This window comes from Nothobranchius furzeri, chromosome 14 (genome assembly GCF_043380555.1).
Source record: "Nothobranchius furzeri strain GRZ-AD chromosome 14, NfurGRZ-RIMD1, whole genome shotgun sequence".
Lineage (NCBI taxonomy): Eukaryota > Metazoa > Chordata > Actinopteri > Cyprinodontiformes > Nothobranchiidae > Nothobranchius > Nothobranchius furzeri.
In genome coordinates, this window is record NC_091754.1 from 745,981 (window position 1) to 771,091 (window position 25,111).

At 43.8% G+C, this 25,111-nt stretch overlaps 1 protein-coding gene and 1 non-coding gene across 2 annotated transcripts in view; both read right to left on the reverse strand.

Moving 5' to 3' along the window:
* Window positions 1–5,180: 5,180 nt before the first annotated feature.
* trnas-aga (transfer RNA serine (anticodon AGA)) lies at window positions 5,181–5,262 on the reverse strand. The gene has a single exon. It is a non-coding gene; the product is annotated as a tRNA-Ser (tRNA).
* Window positions 5,263–7,880: 2,618 nt separating this feature from the next.
* tmeff2a (transmembrane protein with EGF-like and two follistatin-like domains 2a) overlaps window positions 7,881–25,111 on the reverse strand; it is a 184,478-nt gene continuing 167,247 nt past the window's right edge. Inside the window, exons 6-10 of the mRNA XM_015965494.3 lie at window positions 21,838–21,986; window positions 20,412–20,468; window positions 20,074–20,203; window positions 10,723–10,881; window positions 7,881–8,109 (exon numbers count right to left, since the gene is read on the reverse strand). Of these exons, the coding sequence (XP_015820980.1) occupies window positions 8,013–8,109; window positions 10,723–10,881; window positions 20,074–20,203; window positions 20,412–20,468; window positions 21,838–21,986 (592 nt within the window). The 3' untranslated portion in view covers window positions 7,881–8,012. The remainder of the gene's footprint in view (window positions 8,110–10,722; window positions 10,882–20,073; window positions 20,204–20,411; window positions 20,469–21,837; window positions 21,987–25,111) is intronic.

A 25,111-nucleotide genomic window follows, 5' to 3' on the forward strand; every position in this document is an offset into this window, starting at 1 on the left:
GCATACACACAATAATCAGTACTAAGCCTACGTTTGAAGCCAAATTGATTATCGATTGTTACCATATACCACATGTGTCAGACACAAGGCCCGCAGGCCAGATGTGGCCCGCCACATCATTTTACGTGGCCCAGGAGAGATTCAAGTGCCTTAAAATAAGTCTATGCTGCTTCAAAGCGCACACTGACTATAAACTACATTTCCCATAATGCATGGCGATTGTGTTCCCAGTGCAATGACTCGCCAGTAGGTTGCAGTGTATCCTCTTCAGTGTTTAATTAATGCAATAAGTGAAAATAACTGTCCACACATCATCCCAGCATGTCCAGGAAGAGAAAGCCTGATGTCATGTTGATGCTTTAAGGAGAAAACCCGATATGTCTTTACAGTCATGAGCGTCCATGCTACTAGCATTATTAACTTGTTTTGCTCCAAAGCATGAAAGTTAACAGGTGAGTTATTACATTTTCTTTTAAGAGAATTACTATTTTTTATTTATGTTGTTGGCCTGTGAAAAAACATGTCACCTACTTTAAAACAGGACAGATTACAGATAGAAGAATAGAATAGAAATAAAATAGAAAATTTCTTTATTGTCCCTCAGTGGGGAAAGCTTGGTGTCACCGCAGCAATGACATTCATTACAGGAGCAACAAAGGAGAGTAAAAGATAAAATAATAAAGCATAAAATAGAAACACTTAAAAGATTCAAAAGATAAAAAATAAGAAGAAATGCTGAATGTATGCAGATTTTAAGGAATAAAAATATTTAAACAAAATGGAGACATAAGTAACGAATACCACTGATGTGTGCTTTATTTAAAATCGATTTGCTCGTGTGTAATTTGGTTATTCCACATTCAGTGTTACTGCAAAAATAAGTTTGTTTCCAAATGAAAAGGTTCAACCATTTATATCTGTAGATAAAGGAAAATGTTGTAGCGTTATGAATATGCCCTTTCTGCCCGTAACAGCTGCCCTTTGACCCAGTGACAGTGTGCATAAGTTGCCACGGTCGTGCGCTTGCTTCTGATGTTTACATTCCAGCAAAGAAGACAGAAGAAGGACGAAGAACGCTTTTCATTAGTTAATCAAAGAACTTTATTTTTAATAAAGCTAATCAAAACAACTGTTGGTCAATAATAATCAGGTGACCGATCTGTGAAATCACAATGTTATGATTTATGTGTTTAATGAATAACAGGACTTGGGCTAACTGAGCTAGACATCCTGATCCACAGAAGGTAAACACATGACACATTGTTCACTCATCCAATCAGAACTTCCTCTCTGATGCGTGGCAGAGTCCTGTGGTGTTTAGTTAATCTGTCTACTCCGATTGGCTAAGAACCATAAACAACTAAGCTTAATAAAAGACAACAACGCCATTTTAATTCAGTTCCACCGCAAGTTTCAACGTGAGTTCAACGTGAGTTCAACGTGAGTTCAACCAGCTCTCAAGTCCATCTGATGTCCATCATCGCTAAGTGAAGTACAGACTGGCCAGCTGTATTTTCTACTTTTAAGCTGAGAACTGTCAAGCTGGAAAACTCTGTCGTTTTATCATCAAGGCGACGGTTCCTTCAGAATAAAAGCTGAACTCTATGACCCAATAAGGGGGGTCTCTACGGGACGCTGAAACCCTGCCGTTGTACCGGGAGACGATCCTCAGACTGGTTTGTCGTGCTGTCGACGCTGTTTCACCAGTTACAGCACAAGGAGGGTCCGAGGACCTGGCATCCGGATCTAACACAGAAGTCTCCGCACGGTACGTAGATCGGCATAGATTGCGTCTCATGTCTTCCTCCTGAAGTCCATCGTCGGTCAGTTAGGAGCAAACAACACCTCGCACTCAGACTCGCCTCCACCAGATGGAGGTTCTGAACTGACACACACACACCAACACTTCAGCATTACATCCATCTGCATCCATCATTAGAGAGTTAGTCCTGGTGATTGTTTCAAATAATTATAAAATAAATATTCTTAAACGTCCCATCTCTCTCTCTTCTTGTCTCTAATTCAATACAAGGTGTTTGAATAAAATTCCCTGTGGTAAAAACAACCTCTTCTGATTCTAAGGGCCCGGTCCAAAGATCAATGATCCAGCTCAGGTTTGGATCAGTGATATCTCTGAACCGTAATAAAAGTGTATGAATATATCAACTATATTCTGCTACAATGTGCACATTTACCGTCACTTTTTAGTAAATATTGCGTTTGGCCCGCAAATTCGTCACAGTTTTTCATTTTGATCCAGTGTGAATTTGAGTTCGACACCCCTGCCATAAACATTTGAAGTATGTCCTATAGAGTGTGTTTGAACACTCTGGATACTACACTAGCCAAGGCAGTTGGTCTATAGTTGTCAATGCTAGATGTCTTTCCTGTTTTATCTTACTACTGGCACTAAGATGACAGACAGTGTGCAATCAGGTAAGACACCGAGTTTTATAAAACATGTAAAGCACAAAGAAAGCAACACATGAGCTCTCCGACTCGTGCCCTTCACATGCTCTGCTGACAGCGGATCGGGGCCAAAGGCTTTGTTCAACAACATTTTATCAGTAGAAAGATACACTTGCAGTAACCCCATCTGTAGCTGCTGGCACTAAAAACTTAATATTTTTTAATATCCTTGATTTCCTTCCAGAAACCAGTCACATTGCTGTTCTGTAGCTTATTAGCAGGGGAATCAGCCTGCATTCTTTGCTCATTCTTTTTTTATAAAGCGGACAGCTTTTTTGAATGTAATGTTTGCCATTTTTAAGCTCCAGCATCACTCCAGAGCTCGGTTTTCCAGCATCAAGCCAGTTCCTATATGCTGTTCTTGATCCAGCATAGTGCCGAGGCACACTCCAGCCAGCCTGGTTTTGGTTTATGGACAGATGTCTTTCTTTGACACAAGAACTTACCGCCACTATCCAAATAACATATATTGGTATGCAGAGTAGATCTCATTTATGTGTTCCACATTTTTACAATTAGCATTTTTACATAGGAAGGTTTCCCTGGCTATGCTGATACTGCTCAAACTTCTATCAGACAAAAAAAAAAACAATACCTCGTAATATCTTGGTCGGACACTTTAGCCCAGTTTGGCTTCTGTTTGTGGGTCGAACTTTCATGCCTACACGTCTCTGGCAGATTACCGTGATTCAGCTCGATATACACTGGAATATGATCAGTTGTTCCTGAGCAACATAGAATCTCTACCTTAGTGATGCATTCATGTGCATCAGTAGAGCAGCAATGAAGCCAAGATGTTGTTTGCCAAGCTTCGCTAACATATGTGTGACTATCAGCAGGCGACTTTTCTTTTGTTGAGAGAATCCAATTATTACTCTGACAAAACTGCACTAAATGCTGCCCAAAGACGTACATCAGATATATCAGCATTTATATCCCCAAAAATAAAAATACAATTACATTCACACTCATTAGTTTAGCCAAGTACTCATCTTCATTTTGCTGACACTCAAAAGGAGTGTAAATAGTCCACCTCTAGCCTTATGACTGATATATAGGGGTCGTATTCCTTGCGCCAGAACGTGGCCACCCCTCCAGTTATTCTACCATGAGTTATTCCAGATTTAATATCTGTGGTGGACTCTCCTGCACCATAAAAGTCACTACGTAAAGAGTCTAATTGGTCCAAGTTCTGTTTAGACAGCATAGTTTCTTGTACGCACAGGATATCTGTGCACTCCAGCAGCTGATCAATAACAATACGACACACTTTATCCACATCTCTAGGCACAGACCACGGGAGTTATATGCAACAACTCATGTATTAGTTTAAATTAGATCCCTCTGTTACAGCAGCATCCACATCAGCCTCACCCTCGTATCCATCATGTGTGGGCCTTTATGCCCTACTAAACGTTGCGTTGTATTTGGGCAGACTTCAAAGAGGACCTTTTTGGACGCCTCGGTCCACTCCGATCCAAAATGATTCACAGCCAGGGAGGTTAGGTTCAAACTTTTCATTTTGATGACGAGAAAATCAAAAAACTCGTCCTCCACAATAGTTTTGCCTTCAGAAGTACTATACACTTCTGGTCTCACTCTGGTTTTGGTAAGAGCAGTCCCAGCTCGCACCCCACCCGTGTCCCCTATGTCGCTGCCGCTGCTGCATTACTGTCTGCTTCACAAATTAGTTTTATAAAAGCTAATAATGAATGCATTTTAATAATCTGGTGCTTTTTGTCTGCTTTAAGATGTTTAAAGGTTTTAAATGTTTCTAGGCCTGCACAATATATAGCAAATATATTGATATCGCGATATCAGCATGCACAATATGCATATCGCAAAGAACAGATCAAAGAACAAATATTAATATAATTATGCAAAACAAATACATTTAAATATAAAATCCCTTCAGGTAGGCTAGAAAGGTCGATAGCAATCCCACGTGATCTGTTTTCAATAATATGCCGGGTGTAACCGCAGGCTTCACAAAACCAGGCTCATCATCTGCACATTTACGTACTGCGACATCCGTTCTGATGTTAGGACCTTGTGGCGTTATATGGTTAGCACACACAGACTGCTGATTAAAAAGCTGTTTTCTGCATTTTGTGGCTCAAAGGGGAAAAACATTTCAAGTCTAACAGATTGGACCAGTAATGAATATTCTTTGTTTGGTTTTCTTTTAAATGAAGGAAGTCTGGTGGGGTTTTCCATAATAAGACGACTTTGATGTTTTATACTTGCTTTGTCTGTTGGAGGCGGCATGTGCACCACTGTGAACTTTATTTTTTTCTTAAACAGTTTAACCTAAATTCGCTATGTGAGTTCTGGATTAAATGAGTCTTACGTTGGCTTAGTGATGCATTACATAATATGGTTAAACAGTTGTTATTAAATAGTTTATTAATGCTTAATAATGCATCAAGTAATGTAACTAAAGGGGCCCTTACTGTAATGCAGGGGTACTCAAATACTACAAATAATACTGAAATACTTGTGGCCGGAGTACCACTGCTGTAAAGTGTTACCAGATTGTTATAAACTTCAGTTACTTCCTGTCTCTCCAGTTGAATTAGAAATGTTGTTTAAACTATAATACATCATCTTATAAACATGTGAAATTGATCAAGTATAAATGTGGTTCATAAAGTAAGAGAATTAAATCAAGGTTCATCAAAGTGCAAGAAAACCAACGAAAAGAAACTCATCGTTGTCGGCAGGATTCGAACCTGCGCGGGGAGACCCCAATGGATTTCTAGTCCATCGCCTTAACCACTCGGCCACGACAACTGTCGCTTCCACCTCGAAGCTGTTAGTTTAAATCCAAAATTTTATATGAGAACACTGTATTTGTTCAATATTTTGGATTGTTTATTTTCAAATGTTCAACGTCTGTCAGATTATTAGATCTTGTGTCTGAAATTGCCGTCAGAGCAACACGGAACGGATACCCGGTGCAGTCATGACGCTGCATCGACTACAGCACCACCTGGTGGCCTTTGACACAAGTTGCAACAAACTGGTGTCTGTTATTTCTGTTGAAGCAATGTGCTCTAAACAGATGCATCCAAGCATGAATCCTGCAAGTTATTGAATATGAGTTGCAACATTGGATTTCCCTCTGCCACACAGTATTTTTGAAATTAATTGAAATTGACTTCCTAAATGTTAACGTTTCTTAATGATGTTGCATAATTATACTGTACTGGAACACAGTTTCATTGACCCTCATTCTGATTTATGTTTCATTTTAACACCTAAATCAAACAATCCAAAACTGAAAAAACAAAATCAAATGACATCTATGAAAATATGTGAAAAATGAAATGGAGAGGAAAATATGTTCAAACGTATCCATCTTTGCTGTCTTGTAGGGGGATTCACAGCAGCATGTATTGATTGGACTGCATTGCTCTGACCCCTTGCAGCATGAAGGATTATGGGTATTCAGCCAGAGGAAGTTGCATTCAGTCCTCTGAAAAGCAGAGGTGATGTGTAGGTTGAATCGTGGTCAGATTAGTGGCTTTGCTTAAATTTTCTTTATTCTTAGAAATGTTGGTTTTGCTGTGTGCTTCAGCTCCTAATTTGGTAATCACCACACCTTCTAGCACTAAGTTTTCTCCCCGAGTATCAATTCAACTCAATCATGTATTTATTGTTGTGTGCTGTTCAGGACTGATTTACTTTTCTGAGGCCTTTGAAAATCAAAATGGAATTTATTATTTTAGGCAGGCCCACGGTCTTGAAGGAATAATATGCCTTTTCATATTTTTAAATGATTTTCTTAAGACAGAATGTGCTAAAATGACCCTTTAAAGGGTTAATGAAACGTCACTCACCCTACTGCCCTCTGTGGACAGCATACCGGGGTTCTTTTTATCTCGCTTAAAAAAATTGGAATGGGAGTGAGACTGCAATAACTATTTTCAAACAATTTTCAGAATCCTTCAATCATTAATGGTGAGGATGTTGGAGAGGATTCTTGCACGCTTTAATAACGTCCTAACGCCGCTTGTAGTCAAAACAGAAACCTCCTTCTACCAGTTTAGGCACAGTCACCAAATAGCAGTAAAAGATAGTGTGACAGGGTGAGTGTCACTGCATCCCGACTGATCGTGCAACCTTGCTACTTGGCCAAAGGATGCGTGTCTCTTACCCGCGAGTCTGGGGATCGAATCCCACCCGGGCCCTCGTTTCTCCGCCTTGCCACATTTGGCGTTGTTGGCAGGATCCATGTAGTACTGTCAAGTAGGTCCATGGGTTTGAAGTTTGTGGCACCCTGCGCGGGAGCACGAGGACGTGCTTGTGGAAAGAGGGGGGAAGATGTGACAGGGTGAGTGTCACTGTATCCCGATTTGCTCATGCACCCTGGCTACTGGGGTGCATGGTTGGTGCGTGTGACTCTCACCTGGCGGTCTGGGCCCTCGTTTCTCCACTTTGCCACAACAGGTGTTATATTCTGGATCTGTTTGTTCGGATGCATTCGAGCAAAAGTACTCACCACTGCAAAAGTAATTATTTTTTTGTCCTAAATGGTTAATAGGCTTGGATACAACTAGATAAGTGCAGTCCCCTTTGGGGAAGCCGATGATTGGCTCCCCCGGAAGCCTTCAAGTGACACACGCAGGGACCCCTATAAAAGATCCAAGAGCTTCCTCGCTCTCATGGAGCTTCAACAGAGGTAATAGGATGGATTACTCCACCCCTTCTCACCCCCCCCCCCCCCCCCAGAAACCTGTGTAATACAATATTGTTGTGACAATCATATTTACACAACGCACACACACACACAGCATGTTACATTTCGTGATATAAATTATTTATTTACATTTACAGAAAAGAATGACCCCATCAAGACAATGTCGTAGTAACTATTGGAAATAGAACTCAGGAAACAGTAGCCGACGTCATCGTCACAACCTAACGAAGAGCTCTATTGTGCCCTCTGTCAAAAATCTCCTATAACACAAGGTGCAAGGCATCACGTGTAGCCCCGAACCCCCCACCCCCGCCCCATTCCCAGACTGAACACACACTGCATTTAAAGCCCAGTACCCTGCTTTGCACTACCCCGATTTGCTTGGTACCCCTCATCTACAAAGAACAGAGGCCGGCTAGTCCGCCCTTACCAAAACACACACACATACTCACACATCTAAGAGACACTCACACACACTCACATTCTGTGTCCTAAACACTCCCTCCCTCCCCTCTCCAGAATTGTTCCGTCTTTCTGTAAAAACAAAATCCTCTGAAAAAGGTGCAAGGACACACGTTGGTGTCTGTAAAGTTGGAAGGAGAGGTTGGCAGCGGCTGATGACATCATCGTCCCAACGTGCAAGTCTCATCGCTCACTGCCGTGCCAGCCCAGTCTCTGCAATGCCGCCGTCCTCTGTGGGCATTTACACATTTCATTTGGGAGAGAGGGAGAAGAGTGAAGGAAGGCAGATGCTAATCGTCACGCTTGGCCTACAAAGGGGGAACATCTATCGTCACAGCGCTCCATAGTGTGAGGGGGGCTCGTTCTAGCGTGTCTGGGCTCAGATAAGTCGAGTGGAGGCGCGCATGGTGTTCTCAGAGCTGAAGTGGACATTGTTCTGCTTCTGCCGGTTGATCCTGTTGGTCCGTGGGCACTTCCTGTACAGAGAATAATGAAGAGGCACGATTTACTGACTTGTAACCAACTGAGCAGCACTCCACACAGAAAAAAGTACAACAAATCCCAATTCTATATTTGGTGTGTGGGGGGTTGAATCAGCACGATTTTTGTGGCATCATCCAGAAACAACATGCAGAAACATTCATCCCTTTTTCCTGTTTGTTATCCAAGGCTGAATTAGCCTAGCAAGCCGTCCTATACATGTAAATATATAGTCTGGCCATGACCCACATAGACAGAGCTCGATTACGAGGCAGAATCTATGATTGTCTGTTAATCTGTCTCCGCTCGCAATGGGACAGCGCCAGGACCAATCAGATGTATTATTAGCTACAGAAACCAGTAAAGAGGGGAGTTCGCCATAGGTCGTCAAAGAAGATGCAAATACTTCCTTTTTCAAAATAAAGGACTTCATTACCTCCATCTGCTCTTGTCTAAAAAAGGCCCGAGTCTAAATATTCCAAAGATGATGCCACAGTCCTTCTGAATGTGCGCCGTTCCTGAGCCGATGTAATCTTGATAACTTTTCTCATTGCAGTTCTGGACCTAAGCCCACCCAATGTCTCCACAGAGAGGGACGTGACTGGCCCAACCTCAGGGTAATGGTAGACCTGCTGAGGCTACAATGGAGCAAAGCTAGAAGAGCTAGATCTCTTGCCACTGCCACTACTTACCGTCTGGCTGAGTTGGATAGGAAACATCCAGAACAGAAACCCAAACCTTCGTCTCCCCAGGAAGTCTCTGCACCTCTTCCTGATTAGATCCCAAGGTATTCCCAGGCCTGACTCTCGGCCGTCTCCTAGAACATGTCAAGGAAACCTCCAGACAGAGGCGATCGGGATGTATCCTCATCAGACACCTGAACCATCTCAGTCGGTGGCTCTCTCTCAGGCTGGGATCACGGAACGCTACAAAGTTCCCTCATTTCAGCCACTTTTTCAGAGCTTTGCTCGTTTGGCTCAGCTGCAGAGAAAAGTCTAGTCCTTTGGCTAAATCCAATCTCACGAAACCCAAAGACACCTGAGGTTAAGGCAGACTCTCTCCCAACCCAGCGGTGTAATTTTAGACTTCACCCTCGGAAAACCGTGATCCAAAAACTTGTTTCTTTTCATCGAATGCAAACAGAACAAGTATAGCATAATGTGGCAACACCGTGGTTTCTGGTGAGGTTTTTATTTTCGAGCAGAGCTTTCCCTCGACGTGACAGAACGTCGTACACAAGAGGCAAAGAGCGGAGATGACCTTTTCTGCTCCCACCTGTTTGTCCTTTAAGTGAACAGAAAACAAGCAGAAATCCTATAAAACTCTGGCAACATTCATAAAATGCAACACAAGGCCTGCAGAGCTGGAGCACGACAATAATCCCCCGGTGTTTTCAGAGTCAATAACCCGAGCTCCTGCAGTTGGGCGGTGAACTCCTACAAGGTGTGTGTGTGTTTAAAATCTTTGTTAAATGAGTATCGCTGAGCTGCATGAAGCATCAGCGCCACCGGAGCTGCATTCGGCGGTATAAACTCTCCCTCTGCTTCTTTATCTCCCCCTTTCCCTCCTCACCCAGCTCCTTTACAGCTGCTCGCTCTTTCATTTTATCCCTCCTCCTCCTCCTTTTCCTCCTGCCCTCCTTTGCTCAGAGGAGCCGTTTTGTTTCAGCCAGAAGTCTTAAAATCTTTTATTAAATGTCATAAATTGCTACGGTCAGCCGGAGGCAGACAAGCTGCAGGCTACAACTATAAATGTGTGTGTGGGTTTTCCTTACCGTCTCACAGTGATTACATAATGCCTGTTAAGCCACAACCAGCACAGCTATCGCCGTGCCTGCCCTTGTGTGCACACGCAGCGTGTTTTCGGATGTGTGCGCCCTCAGGGAAAGTGACAGCACTTTGTCCCAGGGGTGAGGAGCTATGTGACCTTTCTGCTGTTTCCTCCAGGCTGCAGGAGCTTTTCGTGTCTAAATACTTGCACAGAATGGGAAATGTACCTCTAAAGCTCATTACTTTGCTGTGTTGGCCTGTTTGTGTGTGGGCGTGCATGCATGAGGTAGCAGTCGGACGTGTTGTGGGGACCTGAATCTGTCTGCACAGCATCGGAGAGTAAAGACACTTTGCTGCAGTTATTTAAAGAGAAAATATGAACTCTTCTTTTTTTATTAGCTGACTCCTCAAAATGACACTTGGCACCAAGTCGAGGGATTGTTTCCACCCACAGAAAAGTAGTGCGGGACATTAGACAAGACTATAACTTGTGATTTTTGAGAAAAAGCATGCAGATATCGTGGTTCTTAGAAGAAAGTTTTAACCTAAAAGACTTCAATCCACAAAATGGGATCGGATCCAAACACAACCATGTCCCGAAGCCGAGGCTTCCAAACCCACATCTGTGCTTCCAGTCATGATATGGGAGCGTCTTTATGGAGGCAAACAGTTGATGAAGATGATCAAATCTGAAGATGAGCATGTGTTTCACTAGGAGACGTTAACGGCTACAGCTGCAGTAAACATCTGTAAATGTGTGATTATAATGTTCTCTTAAGTTATGGATACACAATCTGGAGTGTGTGTGTGTGTGTGTGTGTGTGTTAGCATATGACTAACCTGGTAATGCAGAGCACCACCACACAGATGATGACCACCTGGAGGGCTCCGATGATAGAGGCGATGAGGACGTAGTGCAGTTTTCCGGACCCTGGCACCACGTAGAGCACGTTGTACTCTTTGATGTCACATTTAGGTCCCCTGAAGCCTGAGTGACAGCTGAGATCACACACACACACACACACACACACACACACACACACACACACACACACACACACACACACACACACACACACACACACACACACACACATTGAGAAAGACATGCAACACTTCCACCATGACTAAGATGCTTCCTGTCTCACTAGGATGAAGCCCCCGCTCTCCATCACCAGCAGGGGGCAGCAGAGGTCCTCCACACTGCCCCTCCTATTATCGGTGCTCTGTATTCAACACGAGTGTCTGGCGGGGACAGCCAGGCCAACCCAGGTTAAGAGAGAACTGAGACAGAAAGAGGGAGCAGGAGGCATAAAGACCCCGTGGCTACACACCTGAGCAATACGAAGGTGTGTGTGTGTGTGTGTGTGTGTGTGTGTGTGTGTGTGTGTGTGTGTGTGTGTGTGTGTGTACTAGGGGAATTAATAAAAGTCCTCATACATTATTGCATGTTTGTTTCAGTGCAGTCTGTGAATCTGGATGTTTATGTTTATTAGCACATGCTAACGTAGCTTAGCACTGTAAGCAGAATGTTTGTTTTTATAAATGTGCAAAGTGGCTTTCTGTTTGTCTGAGTCACAAATATACCCAGACATACTCCCAAGGTGCTCCAAGCCCAGAGAGGGTACAGAAGGTATGTTTCCACTCGAGCCAACGGAGCACCTGAGCTGGGGAAGGTACTTCCCGGTAGACATTCTGGTTAACTCACACTGACTGGCTGTAACTCAGAAGGAAATGCCATCGGCAACATTGCCTAAAAACCGCTATCTGTAAAATTTCAAGAGTTGCTGCTGAAGTGCAACAGAAGGAAAAAAAATGCTCACAGTTTTAAAATCGCTGTTACTAAACTTACAACACCCAAAAATACAGCAGACCCCCCCCCCCCCACACACACACACACACACAACACAGTAATTCAATAAATCAAAGCTTTATTTATAAAGTGCCTTCCACGACCCTGTCGGGAAGCCCAAGGCGCTGAACATGGTTCATGAGAAAGGTAAATATGATGAATAAAAGCAATTCAAATATTACAAAAACAGGTAAAACATTCTAGTAGAAGACAAATGGGTGAAACAAGGGATGGAGTGAACCAATGAAAACAGGGAAATAAATTCAACATAAAAGAGGGCCAAAATCAAACATGTTCTGGAAACGCCAAGCGGAGGAGGTGTGTTTTTAGGCGACTCTTAAAGACTGGCAGAGAAGGGGACAGCCTAACTGAGGGTGGCCACTGGTTCCAGAGTAACGGTGCTAGGACTGAGAAAGCCCGGTCCCCACGAGTACGACACCTAGAACGAGGGACAGCGAGCAGGCCTTGGTCAGAGGAGCGCAGAGCGAGTGATGGGGAGTGTCTGTTCAGGAGAGTGGCTAGATAGGGGGGAGCACCATCCTGGATGAAATGATAAACAAAGACGAGGAGTTTGAAGTGTGAGCGATAGCAAACCGGAAGCCAGTGCAGGGAGGCCAGAACCGGACTGATGTGGTCCTGTTTCCTGGTCCCAGTCAGGAACCTGGCTGCGCTGTTCTGCACAACCTGTAGGTGGCGCAGTGATGACTGATTCACAGGGCTTTGTGAAAAACGGCACTTCTTCTGGTCATTGAGCATCATACAGCCACTCTCCTGGCACTTCTACAGAATCAAACTTTTAAAACTATGTCCTCAGATACCTCTCGGCGCTCATCTGTGATGTCATCACCACTGAAGCAGTCTTGATCTGCTCACATAGCAAAGTCCTGAAAAGGCTGAATTTGTATGGAGACAGTGGCTGAGAGGACCGAGTCACCGTGTCCTCTGCTTACTTTTCTCTTGCCCAGACATTTCCGTAGAAACATGGCTAAATCCTCTCCAGTAAGTTCTGGGTCTTCCACAGGGTCTCCTTCCAGTGGGACATTTCTGGAAAACCTCCAGATGCTTGAACCACCTCAGCTGACATGTTTGATGTAGAGGACCAGCAGCTCGACTCTGAGGCCCCCCTCAGTGTAGGGAGCATTCCACCTTTCTCCAGTTAGGAACCATCAGATATGGAGGAGCTGTGGACAACCCCTCTGCAGTTTAAAGGTCATAACTTGGAGGCACCAACTGAATCACATCACCTGCAAATGGCACATACGAGATCCTGAGATTCTCCCACCAGACTGATCTTTTCCATTAAATTCATCCATCCATCCTTTTTTGGCCGCTTATCGGGGGTCAGGTCGCGGGCGCAGCGGCCGAAGCAGAGAGGCCCAGACGTCCCTCTATCCAGCCACTTGGGCCAGCTCCTCCACGGAAATCTCAAGGTGGTGTTTACCGGCCAGCCGAGAGACGTAGTCCTTCCAGCGTGTCCTGGGTCTTCCTTTAGGTCTTCTCCTGGTTGGATGTGCCTGGAAAACCTCACCAGGGAGGTGTCCAGAAGGCATCCTAATCAGATGCCCGAGCCACCTCAACCGGCTCCTCTCGACATGGAGGAGCAGCAGGTCTACTCCGAGCCCCTCCCGGATGACTGAGCTTCTCACCCTCTCTCTAAAGGAGATTCCAGCCACCCTGCAGATAAAACTCATCTCAGCTGCTTGTATTCGCAAAGTTGTGTCCATGAAATTCCACTCCGTTTCATCAGCCTTACGCAGCCAACAGGCTCAGGCTACACACACGTATTCTGAGATACTTCAGCCTGGCTCTAGTATCGTTACAAATTAAATCCAATTTTGCCTCATGGCTTTTAATAAAGTATTCCTGCTCATTTTTGTTCTTCCTTTCCCAAGGAAAGCCCAGACTGGGGTAAGAAGACCCATTATGAAGTTTCCTTTGAAACTTTAATCATCAAAGGTTCCAGCAGCGTTTACAAAAAAGACCCTCATGAAAAGTCACGTGGCATAAAACAAATAAAGTTTTTATTCTTGGATAAAAATCAGAACTAGTGTGTTTCCATGCTGTAACTCATGCTAGCAGATGGTTTTAACGTGCCGGTTAAAGATGGCATCAGAGTGGGAGAGAAAACAGAAACAAAGGTCTGGAACAGCTGCACAGCGCTGGAAATAAAGCTAATAAAGTCCATATTTATGTAACTGAATGTAAAGAGGGATTACTCTGATTAGTTCCCGGTGAGGTGAGGTTTTCCGAGCACGTTCAACCTGGAGGAAGCCTACAGGAAGAGCCGGGACACGCTGGAGGGACGGTGTTTCTTGTCTGACCAGGAACACCTAGAACACCACCAAAGGAGCTGACACTAACGTCTCACAAGAGGGAAGTCAGGGACTCTGCGTAGGATGCTCCCCCTGAGCCCCGGCACCCGGATAAGCAGGAAAATGAATGGTTAGATGTTCTGAGTCTGACAGGAGACGATCACTGCAGCGCAGTCGTTATGCATGACTGCACCACTTTGTTAACCTTTATTAAGTCTTATAGAACTGGCACAGTGTTCTTTTTAATTAATCAAGCACCTCATGCAGCTTGTTGGTTTGCAACAGCCAAGAATTCCTAAGTTTCCTGTTCAGCCACAGCAATGCATCATCATTACTTCATTCTTAGAGCGTAATTGGAAGCAAGCTGCTGTTTGGCTCTTTATGATTTGATGTGACCATTTATGACAGGAGATAAAGAAGTAATAAAACCAAAATTGTGTTGTATCATTGCTAGTTATTTCTGACAAACTACATAATTAACTCTTTATTAGTAATATTTATACCTCCAAAAAAAATCATCTAGTAAAATCAAATCAGTTTGGCTCCATCTGTGGATTCGGGTTGTTGTGTGATCATGCAACTTCCTGGAGATGCATCTTTCAGTCTGAGCCATTGATGTCATGTTTTCTGTGAACAGCACAGCTGCTTCAGAGCAGGAACGCACTTGTAAATCCATGAAGCATCGTTCTCTTTAATGATCAGCAGCATCATGAAGACCACCTGCCCCAGATCGCTTCTCCTGGCCAAAACAGCTGTGACCCATTGGGGTATTGGATGCAGGATGTCCGTTCTTGTTTGGTACCAAACGGGTTTAAGTAGATTTTTAGATACTCTTGAGTTATGAGGTTGTCTTTCTGACTCGTACCAAAGGGATCTGGGAATGCTCGGCCTGAACTTTCAATTGGATTTTAATGGTGTGTCAGAAAACGAGGGCCAGATTGTGACAGTTTCAGGACTAATGCTGAAGTTTAGGGGAAAATTCTTCAAATACATAAACTCGGACTAATGCATTTTTGCTCATACTTCAGTGACATGAGATTTCATGCAATGATGCAAAAATACCATTAACCTAGTAAGAATTCAATATGAAGTACCATTTACTAGGATTTTTTTCTTTATCAGAAACATGAGTTTCATAGTTTTCAGCTTTTACAAGAAGTCTGAAAAAATATTTGCAAAATATTTGTTTTCTAATAGTAAGGATTTTTGTCAGTGGTGTCATGAACAATAAAAATTCTACTTATCTCTTAGGCAGGTCAACCACTTGACTGTCGTCTATAAATGTGGTCCCTAAATTCAATAACTGCAAATAAATAAATAAATAAATAATAAAAAACAACAAAAACAAACAAAAAAAACCCATAAAAATAAATTAATTAATTTGAGATACATTTTATTTACCTGAATATTAACATATTTTTAGTTTTTTACAGTATAATAACCACGTATCATTTTCTTTATCACTCTAAATTGATAAATGGTGCAAAAAAAAGATTTTTGTTTGGTGTGGAAATTAAAAGGGCAGCCTTTTTTATTATTAAAGGTGCATTATGTAACAATGACATCCTGTGGTTAAATTTGGGTACTGCAGCCCTTTTTTTAAAGGTGTAGAACATTTGTTTAATCGACACATTTGTAGTGGTCTCTTGGAATGAATGCCTTGTAAGTGGTGCTCTGGGGAAACAAAGCACTGGCGCACCATTTTCAGGAAAGACGCAATGGATTCTAAGGGATACAAAAAATAACGTCTTAGTTGCTTCGGTTCTTTAAACAGCTCTGGAGTGATTTTTCTGCTGGTGTTGAATTATAAATGCCGGCGCTGCTGCGTTAGATCGGCACAGACTCAACCCCACGTCCCTCCTTGACCAGTTTGAAAGGAGAGAAACTGACAACTTCCCAGCCGGCTGAGAAGGAAATCTGTTTCAATGTAACCTTCCTTCCAACATGAGTGAGATATTAGTGTGTTTTGTTATTATTTCACTGTAGAATTCTTACATATCACACCTTTAAATACATTTTTTCATTAATTACAAAAAACTACGCTTCTGTTTTTCAATACTAAATATTGAGGACTAAAATGTACTTTACCAAATGTCAAAGGGTTAATTCCATGCATCTGTTCTGTTTACAATTAGTCATTCTTTCTTAGGATAAGCCAGATGTTAACTGGCTTCAGCAGAATTACATGACATCACTATCATGGATCTCCAAGCAGCTCAACCAGTCCAGATACATTCCTGCAAGCCAGATCGCCCCAACAACACTAATTGTAGCCTTAATTGCAGTGGTTTGAATGTTGTGGCTGATCCGAGCATTCACTCCACTCCACCCAGCTCTTTTGCCACTTCGTGCTGCTGCACATGTGCAAACCACAACGGGAGTTGTGATTGGTGATGCCCACACAGTCCGCCTTGCACACTTGGAAGCAGAACCCAAGATCATAAGGCGTGGGGCCAGGAACGCCAACATCCTCATGAAGCAGTGAGACATCCAACATGGAATTAATTTGAAGCAGAGCAGCATGTTTGACTGGTCACGGGCCCGACTTACTGTACTGCCACAGCAGGAGGCATCTCCGACACTTGTACCTCTCAACACATTGGCTTACACTCACTAAAAACTAACAAGGCTGATTAAAACGTAAACGGATTCCAGCATTTGCTAGTGACTGTTAGATTTTACAGCCTATTGGCAAACTTACAGTACATGCTTTTCAATTTTAGTTTCCATAACTGAGGGAAGACCAACAATTTGTGGTGGGAGAAAGCTTTGTTTATAAATCGACCCTGTAAACTTTAATTTGACTGTAACACAAGAATCGGTTGAGCAATCTTCCTCCAATTGGCAGACATTGCACACCTCATTGCCTTCTTGGTGTGTAGAGTGCAAAAAAAAAAAAACAAGCACCATGAGTGTGTGTTTGAAGGTGGGAATGAGAAACACACTTTAGAATACTCCGTAGAATCAGGATTTAAATGGTGCTATACGAGTGTGCACCATTCACTGCATTTTATTACACCATGACTTCTACAATACCAAATGTCGTAAAATAATTTCAGTATGGCTGATTTTACTGCAGTGTTGTAGTGTTACACCACAACTTAGTCCTAGCAATAGGAATCATTTTTAAATGACCTCATGGCACTTATTTATAAATCACAAGAAGTGGTTTAAATATTCCCCGAGACAGAAAGAGACTAGCTAGTCATAAAAAGCTTGGTTCTGGCCTGCTAACTAGATTCAGTTGAGATGTGAGAAAGAAAGTCGCTGGGGAAGATGGCCTCCATCTTGGAAAACCCCTCCTATCCATTGCATTCCACTGTGGGCAGCTCCTCCAGTGGCAGACTGAGACATCCCAGATGTAAAACAGAACGCTACCGTAGGCCATTCCTCCCTTCTGCTGAATGCATACGTCCTCAGTTTAACTGGTACTGGTATTGTTACACAGTAACATCAGTGTAATATTCACTATGTGCAGGAGTTTTAATACCGTTCTGCTGAAAGGGACTGAACAAATGTACCAGCTGTTAGCCACCAGTTAGCATGCATGGCAGTAAAACATGAATCGTACTACCCATAAGCATCAGTAAGAATGAACTTCCAAGTCTGCGTGGAGCAGTCTAGATCAGATGCTTTTAAAAATGTTGGCTTTTTGAGAAAGCCAAAGCAAAATAATTTTGTCTAGCCACGCTCCATTGTAGTCCCAGCAGATCTACCATTGGACCAATCAGCTTTGTGTCATGTCAGTCACAGAACCCTATTGGTTTGATGTGATGGAGTGGAACAACTAAGATGGTGGCTGTTATTTTGAAACAGCATCAACATTATCCCATTTAGATTTGGGCTTTTCTTTGAGTTGGGAAGATAGATACTTAAGTCCTTTTATTTAGAAAAAAATATGTATTTGATTCTTCTTCAAGAGTATATGGCAGACTGTCCCGGTGACGGACATCTTTAGTGATGAGTACGTCACGTTGTTTGTTGTCCAATAGCATGTGGAGACAGTATGAAAGACAATATGGACTCCACCCTATGACTGAGCTCTGTCAGTGGGTTGTAGCCAGACTATATATTCACATAGACAGGGTGGCTTGTCAGGACAGCGTTTCTGTTAGCTTATTAATGTAAGTTATAGGAGCATAACTATGTGAAGCTGTTTTTGAAAAGTTTCATTCTCATGTACAACCAAAACATGTTAAAGCGCATATTTCTAGAATCTGAAAATGGCCTTACCTTTTGGTGGTGGTTGACAAAAGATGGCTTGGGGTGTCCAATGTAGCAAACCAAAAGTCTACGCTAGGGCTATTCAATTCCGGGCATCAGGGGCCGGTATCCAGCACGTTTTAGTGCTTCAACACACCTTATTCAATGAACAGGTTATTAATAAGCTTCTGCAGAGCCTGATGAGCTGCTGCACAGGTGACTCAACCACTGAATCTAGTGTGTTGGACCAGAAAAACGACTCAGGCCCTGTCCACACGTAGCCGGGGATCTGCCAAAACGTAGATATTTTTCTACGTTTTGGCCCGTCATCCACACGAAAACTGAGTTTTTTCACACGAAAACGGATCTTTTTAAAAACTCCGGCCAAAGTGAAGATCTGCGTTTTCTCCGTTTTGGGTGTCTGCGTGTGGACGGACAAAACCGGAGTTTTAAGGTCCGCAACGTCACTTTCCACGACAAAAAAATGCTGACATCACGTGTGCGACCTGTGTTTACACTAGCCGACAGCATGGATGCCCTCAGAGCTGCGCTCGCTTTATCAACTGTCCAAGCGCTTTCTGCTTGTTTGTTTTTGCAAGAGGAATTACTGCTCCTTGCGGAAGACCACAGACAAAGGACGAGGTTAAGAACGGGGGAAGTACTGCCACCTACAGGTCTGGCATGTCCTTAACAACGTATTTATCCGGGTACGTGTGGACAGAGTTTGTTTAAAACGAGGCGGTGTGGATGCAAGTTTTTGGAGGGGCGGATATTCGTTTTAAAAAAAACCCGGCTACGTGTGGACTAGGCCTTAAACACGCTAGATACTGGCCCTCAAGGTTGGAAGTTGAATAGCCCTGGTCTACGCCATCTCTGACCTGCTGTCTTATGCAAATGAGCAATTCTCTAGTGGCCATGGAGTAACAGTCCAGTCTGGATAAAGCTGTGATAACACATCATTGGAGCTGTAGCCCACTTAGACACACCCCCTTAAATGTGCGTGTCCCAACCACTTCATCATCAGTTATATTCAATTTCAATTCAGTTTATTGATATAGCACCAGATCTTGACAAGAATCGTCACAAGGTACTTCACAAAGTAAACATTCCAATTTAGTTCAGTTCATTAAGCCAAATTAGCTAAACGCTTCCTGTTTAAGGAACCTAGCAGATTGCATTGAGTCAATGCTTTGTGTGTCGATGTCATTACAGCAGTCCTCATACTACGCAAACATGTAGCGACAGTGGAGAGAAAAACTCCCATTTAACAGGAAGAAACCGCCAACGAATCCTGGCTTAGTATAAGCAGTCATCCTCCAGTAATATATAAATGTTGGGGTAACGCTAACAGCAGACCAATGCTGGCCCGAGCTACTGCAAACGCTATCCTGGGCTACTGCCAATGTCCTTGTTGGATGAGAGGGAATCAACAAAGAGGAATGTCAGAGCGCACATGTACTGTTCCAGGAGGTTCTAGGAACAGCCACACTTTGAATGAATGGCAAATTGTTCCATAGCTTGCCTGTTGCATTTTTCCAAATCGGATCTCTGCTGTAGAGTTTCAAGCTTTAGGCAGCGTCATAGATCCATTGAGGTAACCTGGCTAATCAGCATGCTTCATGTCCTGGCCGAGTGGGCGAAGTGAACCAGTCTTTTTGGATTGGGGGTATTTGGCCATTTATCAGGGCTCCGGGGCCATTGTGAGCCCCAACAGTCTAATATGCTATATAGAGGCTCAAAGAACAGTTTCCTTTAAGGAATGCTTTGTTGTGATCAAACTAATGTGGGAGATGCAGAGACTGACCCAGATGTGTGAATTCATACCTGCAGGAGGGTTGGGACAGCCTACTGGGGAACTGGCACTCTCCGTGGACGCAGTAGTTTTTGTAGAGATCTGGACAAGGAATGTACAAGCCACTGGCCATCCCATTGCTCAAGTCATCCAGTTCCTCTCCTACAGAGACAAACACACGGACATGTTATTGCTAAAAGCTTGTATTCGCCTGTTTGCTCTGCAACAGACTATGTGACGGGAGGGAGAGGTGAGTAATAGAAAGGGAAAAAACAAGAACATAGAAAACGGATGATGATAAGAAAGTCTAATTCAGCTCTGACAGCTCGAGTTCTTTTGCTAATCCCCCACCCGTTACAGAAGCACTCACCCTTGTGGTCACTGTGTGCCAAGTGTCCATCGCCTTTGCTCCCAGGTTTGACGTCACCTGGAAAGGCCAAAGACGTGTTAAAGCAGATCTTGCGCCAGTGCAACTTCTCCTCAAACACCAGTCCCATCCACTAAACGTTCCCCCTTTTAACCAATGCCACTGCGAGCGGAGAAGTGTGGATGTGAATGATCATTTTAACAAAGGGCTTTCACGGCGTGCACCTGTGCGCCTAATACGTATAAATGCATCCCTCCTCTTCTGAAGCGGTCTGCGCTAATGCATTAGACCGAACAAAAGCAGAATCTGCAAGGAAGATCAGAGGGAATAATGCATTTTTCTCACCTTATTGATGCTGCGTTGAATTTTCTTTGCTGAACGGCTAAACAAACTCTTCAGATCATTATTGGAATGGATTTTTAAGAAGTCAGAGTTTGTGCTTTGAATTTAAAGTTGCAAAAGTAGACTAGTCAAAAAAATGAAAGGTTTGTAACTTCAAGTCAAATCAAACTATCCACTTAGGATAGTTGTGCAAACGGAAAAGGTGGAAATTATAAGCTATGGCAGGACATCCCCAACAAAGGAGTGGATCTGCAGACGGTGACCACTTCTCAGCTCCTGTTTCTGGCTGATGTTTTGGTCACTATTGAATGTCGGTGGTGCTTTCACTCCAGTGGTAGCGTGAGACGGAGTCTACAACCCACACAGGTGGCTCAGGTAGTGCAGCTCATCCAGGATGGCACATCAATGTGAGCTGTGGCTAGGTTTAATGTGTCGGTCCAGAGCCTGGAGGCACCACCAGGAGACAGGCCAGTATATCAGGACACGTGGAGGAGGCCATAGGAGGGCAGCAACACAGAAGCAGGACCTTTGTGCAAGGAGGAGCACTGTCAGAGCCCTGACGTCCAGGAGGCCACAAACGTGCATGTGTCTGTTTAATCCATGAGGGCGGTGTATGCTATATTTTGAAATTTTTCGGATGCTCATGTTTCATTTCCTGTCAAACCTGATTTGAACTGCTGAGCTTGATGTGTTCTGGGAGCGCAGCGCGTAAAAAATAGACCAACGGAGACCAACTTATTGACCATGACGGCGGCTGTTTGCTTCTTTACACACTACTCATGCAGCTGGTGGAAGGCAGAGGGTGTTTCTGCTTCTGCACAAGTGTTGGTTATACCAGTTCAGTCTCATTCCAGCTGAAAATGTACACACTTTGTTGTGATTTTTAGTTGCCAACGGTCGGCGCTGAGACACTGACTGAAGAGAGAACAACTGAACAAAAAGAAAAGAGACTGCACAGACTAAAGTTGTTGTTTGTGTCTTTTTGTCGTTCCATGTGAAGCCAATGTCTGCTCAGACCGACAGCTTCTGCTCCCTTTCTGACCGTTTAGCGTCAGCGCATGCATGATTCTCTGTGTGAGAGTCAAACCTTGGCAGTGGCCCAGGTACTTGACTTCAATGCGCTCCTGCCTCTGACAGGACGCCTCCTTCACCTGGCAGGGGTTGTCATAGGAGTGACCGTCTGAGGCACACACGGGGTTGAAGCTGATGTGTGAACAATCGATGTTGCAAACGCACCTGAAGAACAGAAAACACGTTAGAGTTCTATGCTTTTTTTAACCCTCCCACATTGTTAATGGTGTCAGACGGACCTCTGGTGTGTTTTTATTTTTATTTTAATATTTTTTAACGGGTGCTTCACTTCCCTACATTTTAAACCCTGTTTAGCCACCCCCTGTCCTGGTGGGGTCACCTGATTGGAAAGTGGAAGAGTTAATACATTCATGTATTTATGCAGAATACAAGAACATTAGAACGTCTGAAAGTGTGTGTGTGTGCGTGTGTGTGTCCGACTAAAGGACACACCTGATGCAGTGAGGGATTAGAACTGTGATAAGAAAATAAAGGGTTAGTACAGCTTACACTCAGTCAGAATGTTGGACCATGAACAATAATCCTGTTCTAACTGAGTTTTAGCTCATTCAATTTCACACAAGAGCAAAACGCCAACCTGCAAGACTGACAGACAAATGATGTACCTCTACAGCAAGAAGCAATTAATGGTAGAAGAGCTGCAGATAACAAGGCTGTACAGTCGACTTTGCAGAGAAAATAAAAAGTTGTCATTTATTTTATCTGAGACTGAAAACGGCCTAAATGGAAAATAACTTCATTGTGCAGAAAACCAATTAAAGACTCACCAAAATACTTGTTTTGAGGATAAAACTGAGGTTGTTCAGTTGAACTATCATCGGCGAGAGATTATAATGTAGAGATTATGACGTGAAGGTTTTGTTGGATTCACAGACGAGCCGGAAAAGTTCAATAACTGGTTGGAATTTCTCTGGATTGGGACTTAAGACACTTTGTTATTAAAACAGAATAAATGAAGAATTTTGTGTAAAGGGTCATAAATTAACCTTATCGTCCCAAATTCACCAACAGAGTTCAGACGGCTACCTCTGGTTTGGTAGGGCCAGCGGGAGTCGTGTGAGGCATTTAGCAGCATTTGAGGCTTTTCATGTCCTTTTTCCTGCTGTAACCTCTGCCCTTCATTAACATGCTTGAGTCTAATTTGCACCGGGTGCATCTGCAGCGCGTTACAGCAGTGCCACATCCCCGTAGCAAATGGAAGACAGCATAGTCTATGGTTTGATTCCCACCAGACGCAGCATGGAACGCTTCAGGCATGTTCCAGACGCGACCTCTGCACAATAACAGGATTGGGTTATATTCTTGAAGCAGCACATATCTGGGTCATGTAAAACTCTGCAGTTAGCTAGGACTAGACAGGAAATAGCACTGTATCAGTGTAAAGCATCTAGAAATTTTCAAAATAAAAGACTAATGCAGATTTGCACTTCCGTATATGTAGAAATGATGTTTTTACCGGTGACAGCTCTTTGCTTTCTGCGTCTTTTCAGAGGAGCAACGATGTGTTTTTCAGCATGAACAAAGCTTTTATTCTGGCAGAGGGAACTCGCAACATGAAGACAATCTAAAGAGTCCACCAACATGAACAGCCGCTCCACGACGCTACTGCCCAGAGAGGATTAGGGGAGACGCTGGGAAGGAGAAAGCTGGAGGACTAACCCCGGTTTCACACTGCAAGCATCAGCTGAACGGAACAGCAGCGGAGCGGCTCACTCGCGAACTTCAAAGCGGCCCTTTTCACACCGGGAGAGTCTTGGCCGCGGCACGGCTTCCTCGCCGCGCCTCTCTGTACCCGCGAGATTCTAAAATCCCTCGAGACTTCCGACACCTTCCTCATCAAGAGATCACAACCCCTGCGAGGAATCACACCGTTGCACTTCTCGAAAGAAACCGGTGGTAAACAAAGCCGTTCGGTCACACGTGCAGACCTAAGTTACACATAACATCGCAACGTTGCATTTTATTTTGAAAATAACCGGGGATTTTACACTGAAACCGTGTGGTTTCCTGTCTCGCACTATGCGAACTGCGGAAATTGACGTGTCCCAGAAGCGGCTTGCGGAAAAAATATAACTCGATCCTATCTTTAGCGGCGCGGCGCGGCACGCCGCTTCTGGGACGCGCCTGGAAATTGCCGCGTCGCGACTGGTTAGAAACGCTCCATAGACTATAATTGGATTCTATTGAAGCGGTGCCGCTTCGCTGCATTCCGTTCCGCTGATGCTTGCAGTGTGAAACCGGGGTTAAGGTAAAACTTGCATTGCACAACAGAACTGCTTCCCCTGACAGTGTCTTTATTAGGCTTGTAATTGAGCCTAATTGAATTTCCAAACTCTAAAATGTCTTGAAATGTCTGGTTCTGGATTGCAGGTTAGAATTAGGACGTTTCTCACGGTGGACGGATGTAAACTAAACCACAAAGGGTTCTTCATCTCCAGTGTCATTCCTTTTTTATTGCCAGTGAGATTCTGGCTTCAGCCCAACACAGAACATCTATAAAGAAAGTTTTGCTCCTCGTTGTCTATAATTGTTTCATTTCCAAGCTTTTACTTCATTTTTTTGGTTCCCTAAATTATTGAGTGAAATTTAATTAAAGTCCTATTTGTCCAATCTCGTAATCAGGTGAGATTTTTTTAAATGAGCCGGGTTTCGTGTTCTCTACCTGGTGAATCATTCATGTTCTTCCATTAAGCTGATGTCTTAGTGCTGCACTGCGATGACGACTTTCCCTTCGGGGAGTTTAGGTGATCATTTCATCTCCAACAGATTAACTGGGCAATCTGCTGTTGCACCCACATTTTAGATGGAATTCTTTTGCATGCCACGTATGCTTCTGTGCGTGTGAGCGTGTGCGTGTGTGTATTCTATTATACCTGCACTATGACCGTTAAGTGTGTGGCGGGCCTGATCAGCAGAAATTACACCCAGATTGCGTTCCACAGACAGTTGGTGCTGAGCAGTGCTGAACGCACGACTCAGTAATTATAAATCTGTCATTACTCTGCCGGTCTTTTCTTTCTCCCCTGGTGCCGAGCTTCCGGTAAAGCATGGGCATTCGACTGTCTCACAGCTGCGTTTGCATGCACGCCCACGTGGGTGCCCACGAACGCAAAAATGTGTTCACACACACGCACACACACACCTTCACAGTCAGTAGGGATGATTCCTAGCTGCTGAAGCTGATGTTGACTGAGAAGTCGTGCAGCAAAGCGTGGCACTGTCGGACGGTTGCTGCTATGATGACTCAGCAAAGTGAGCGAGAAGAGGAG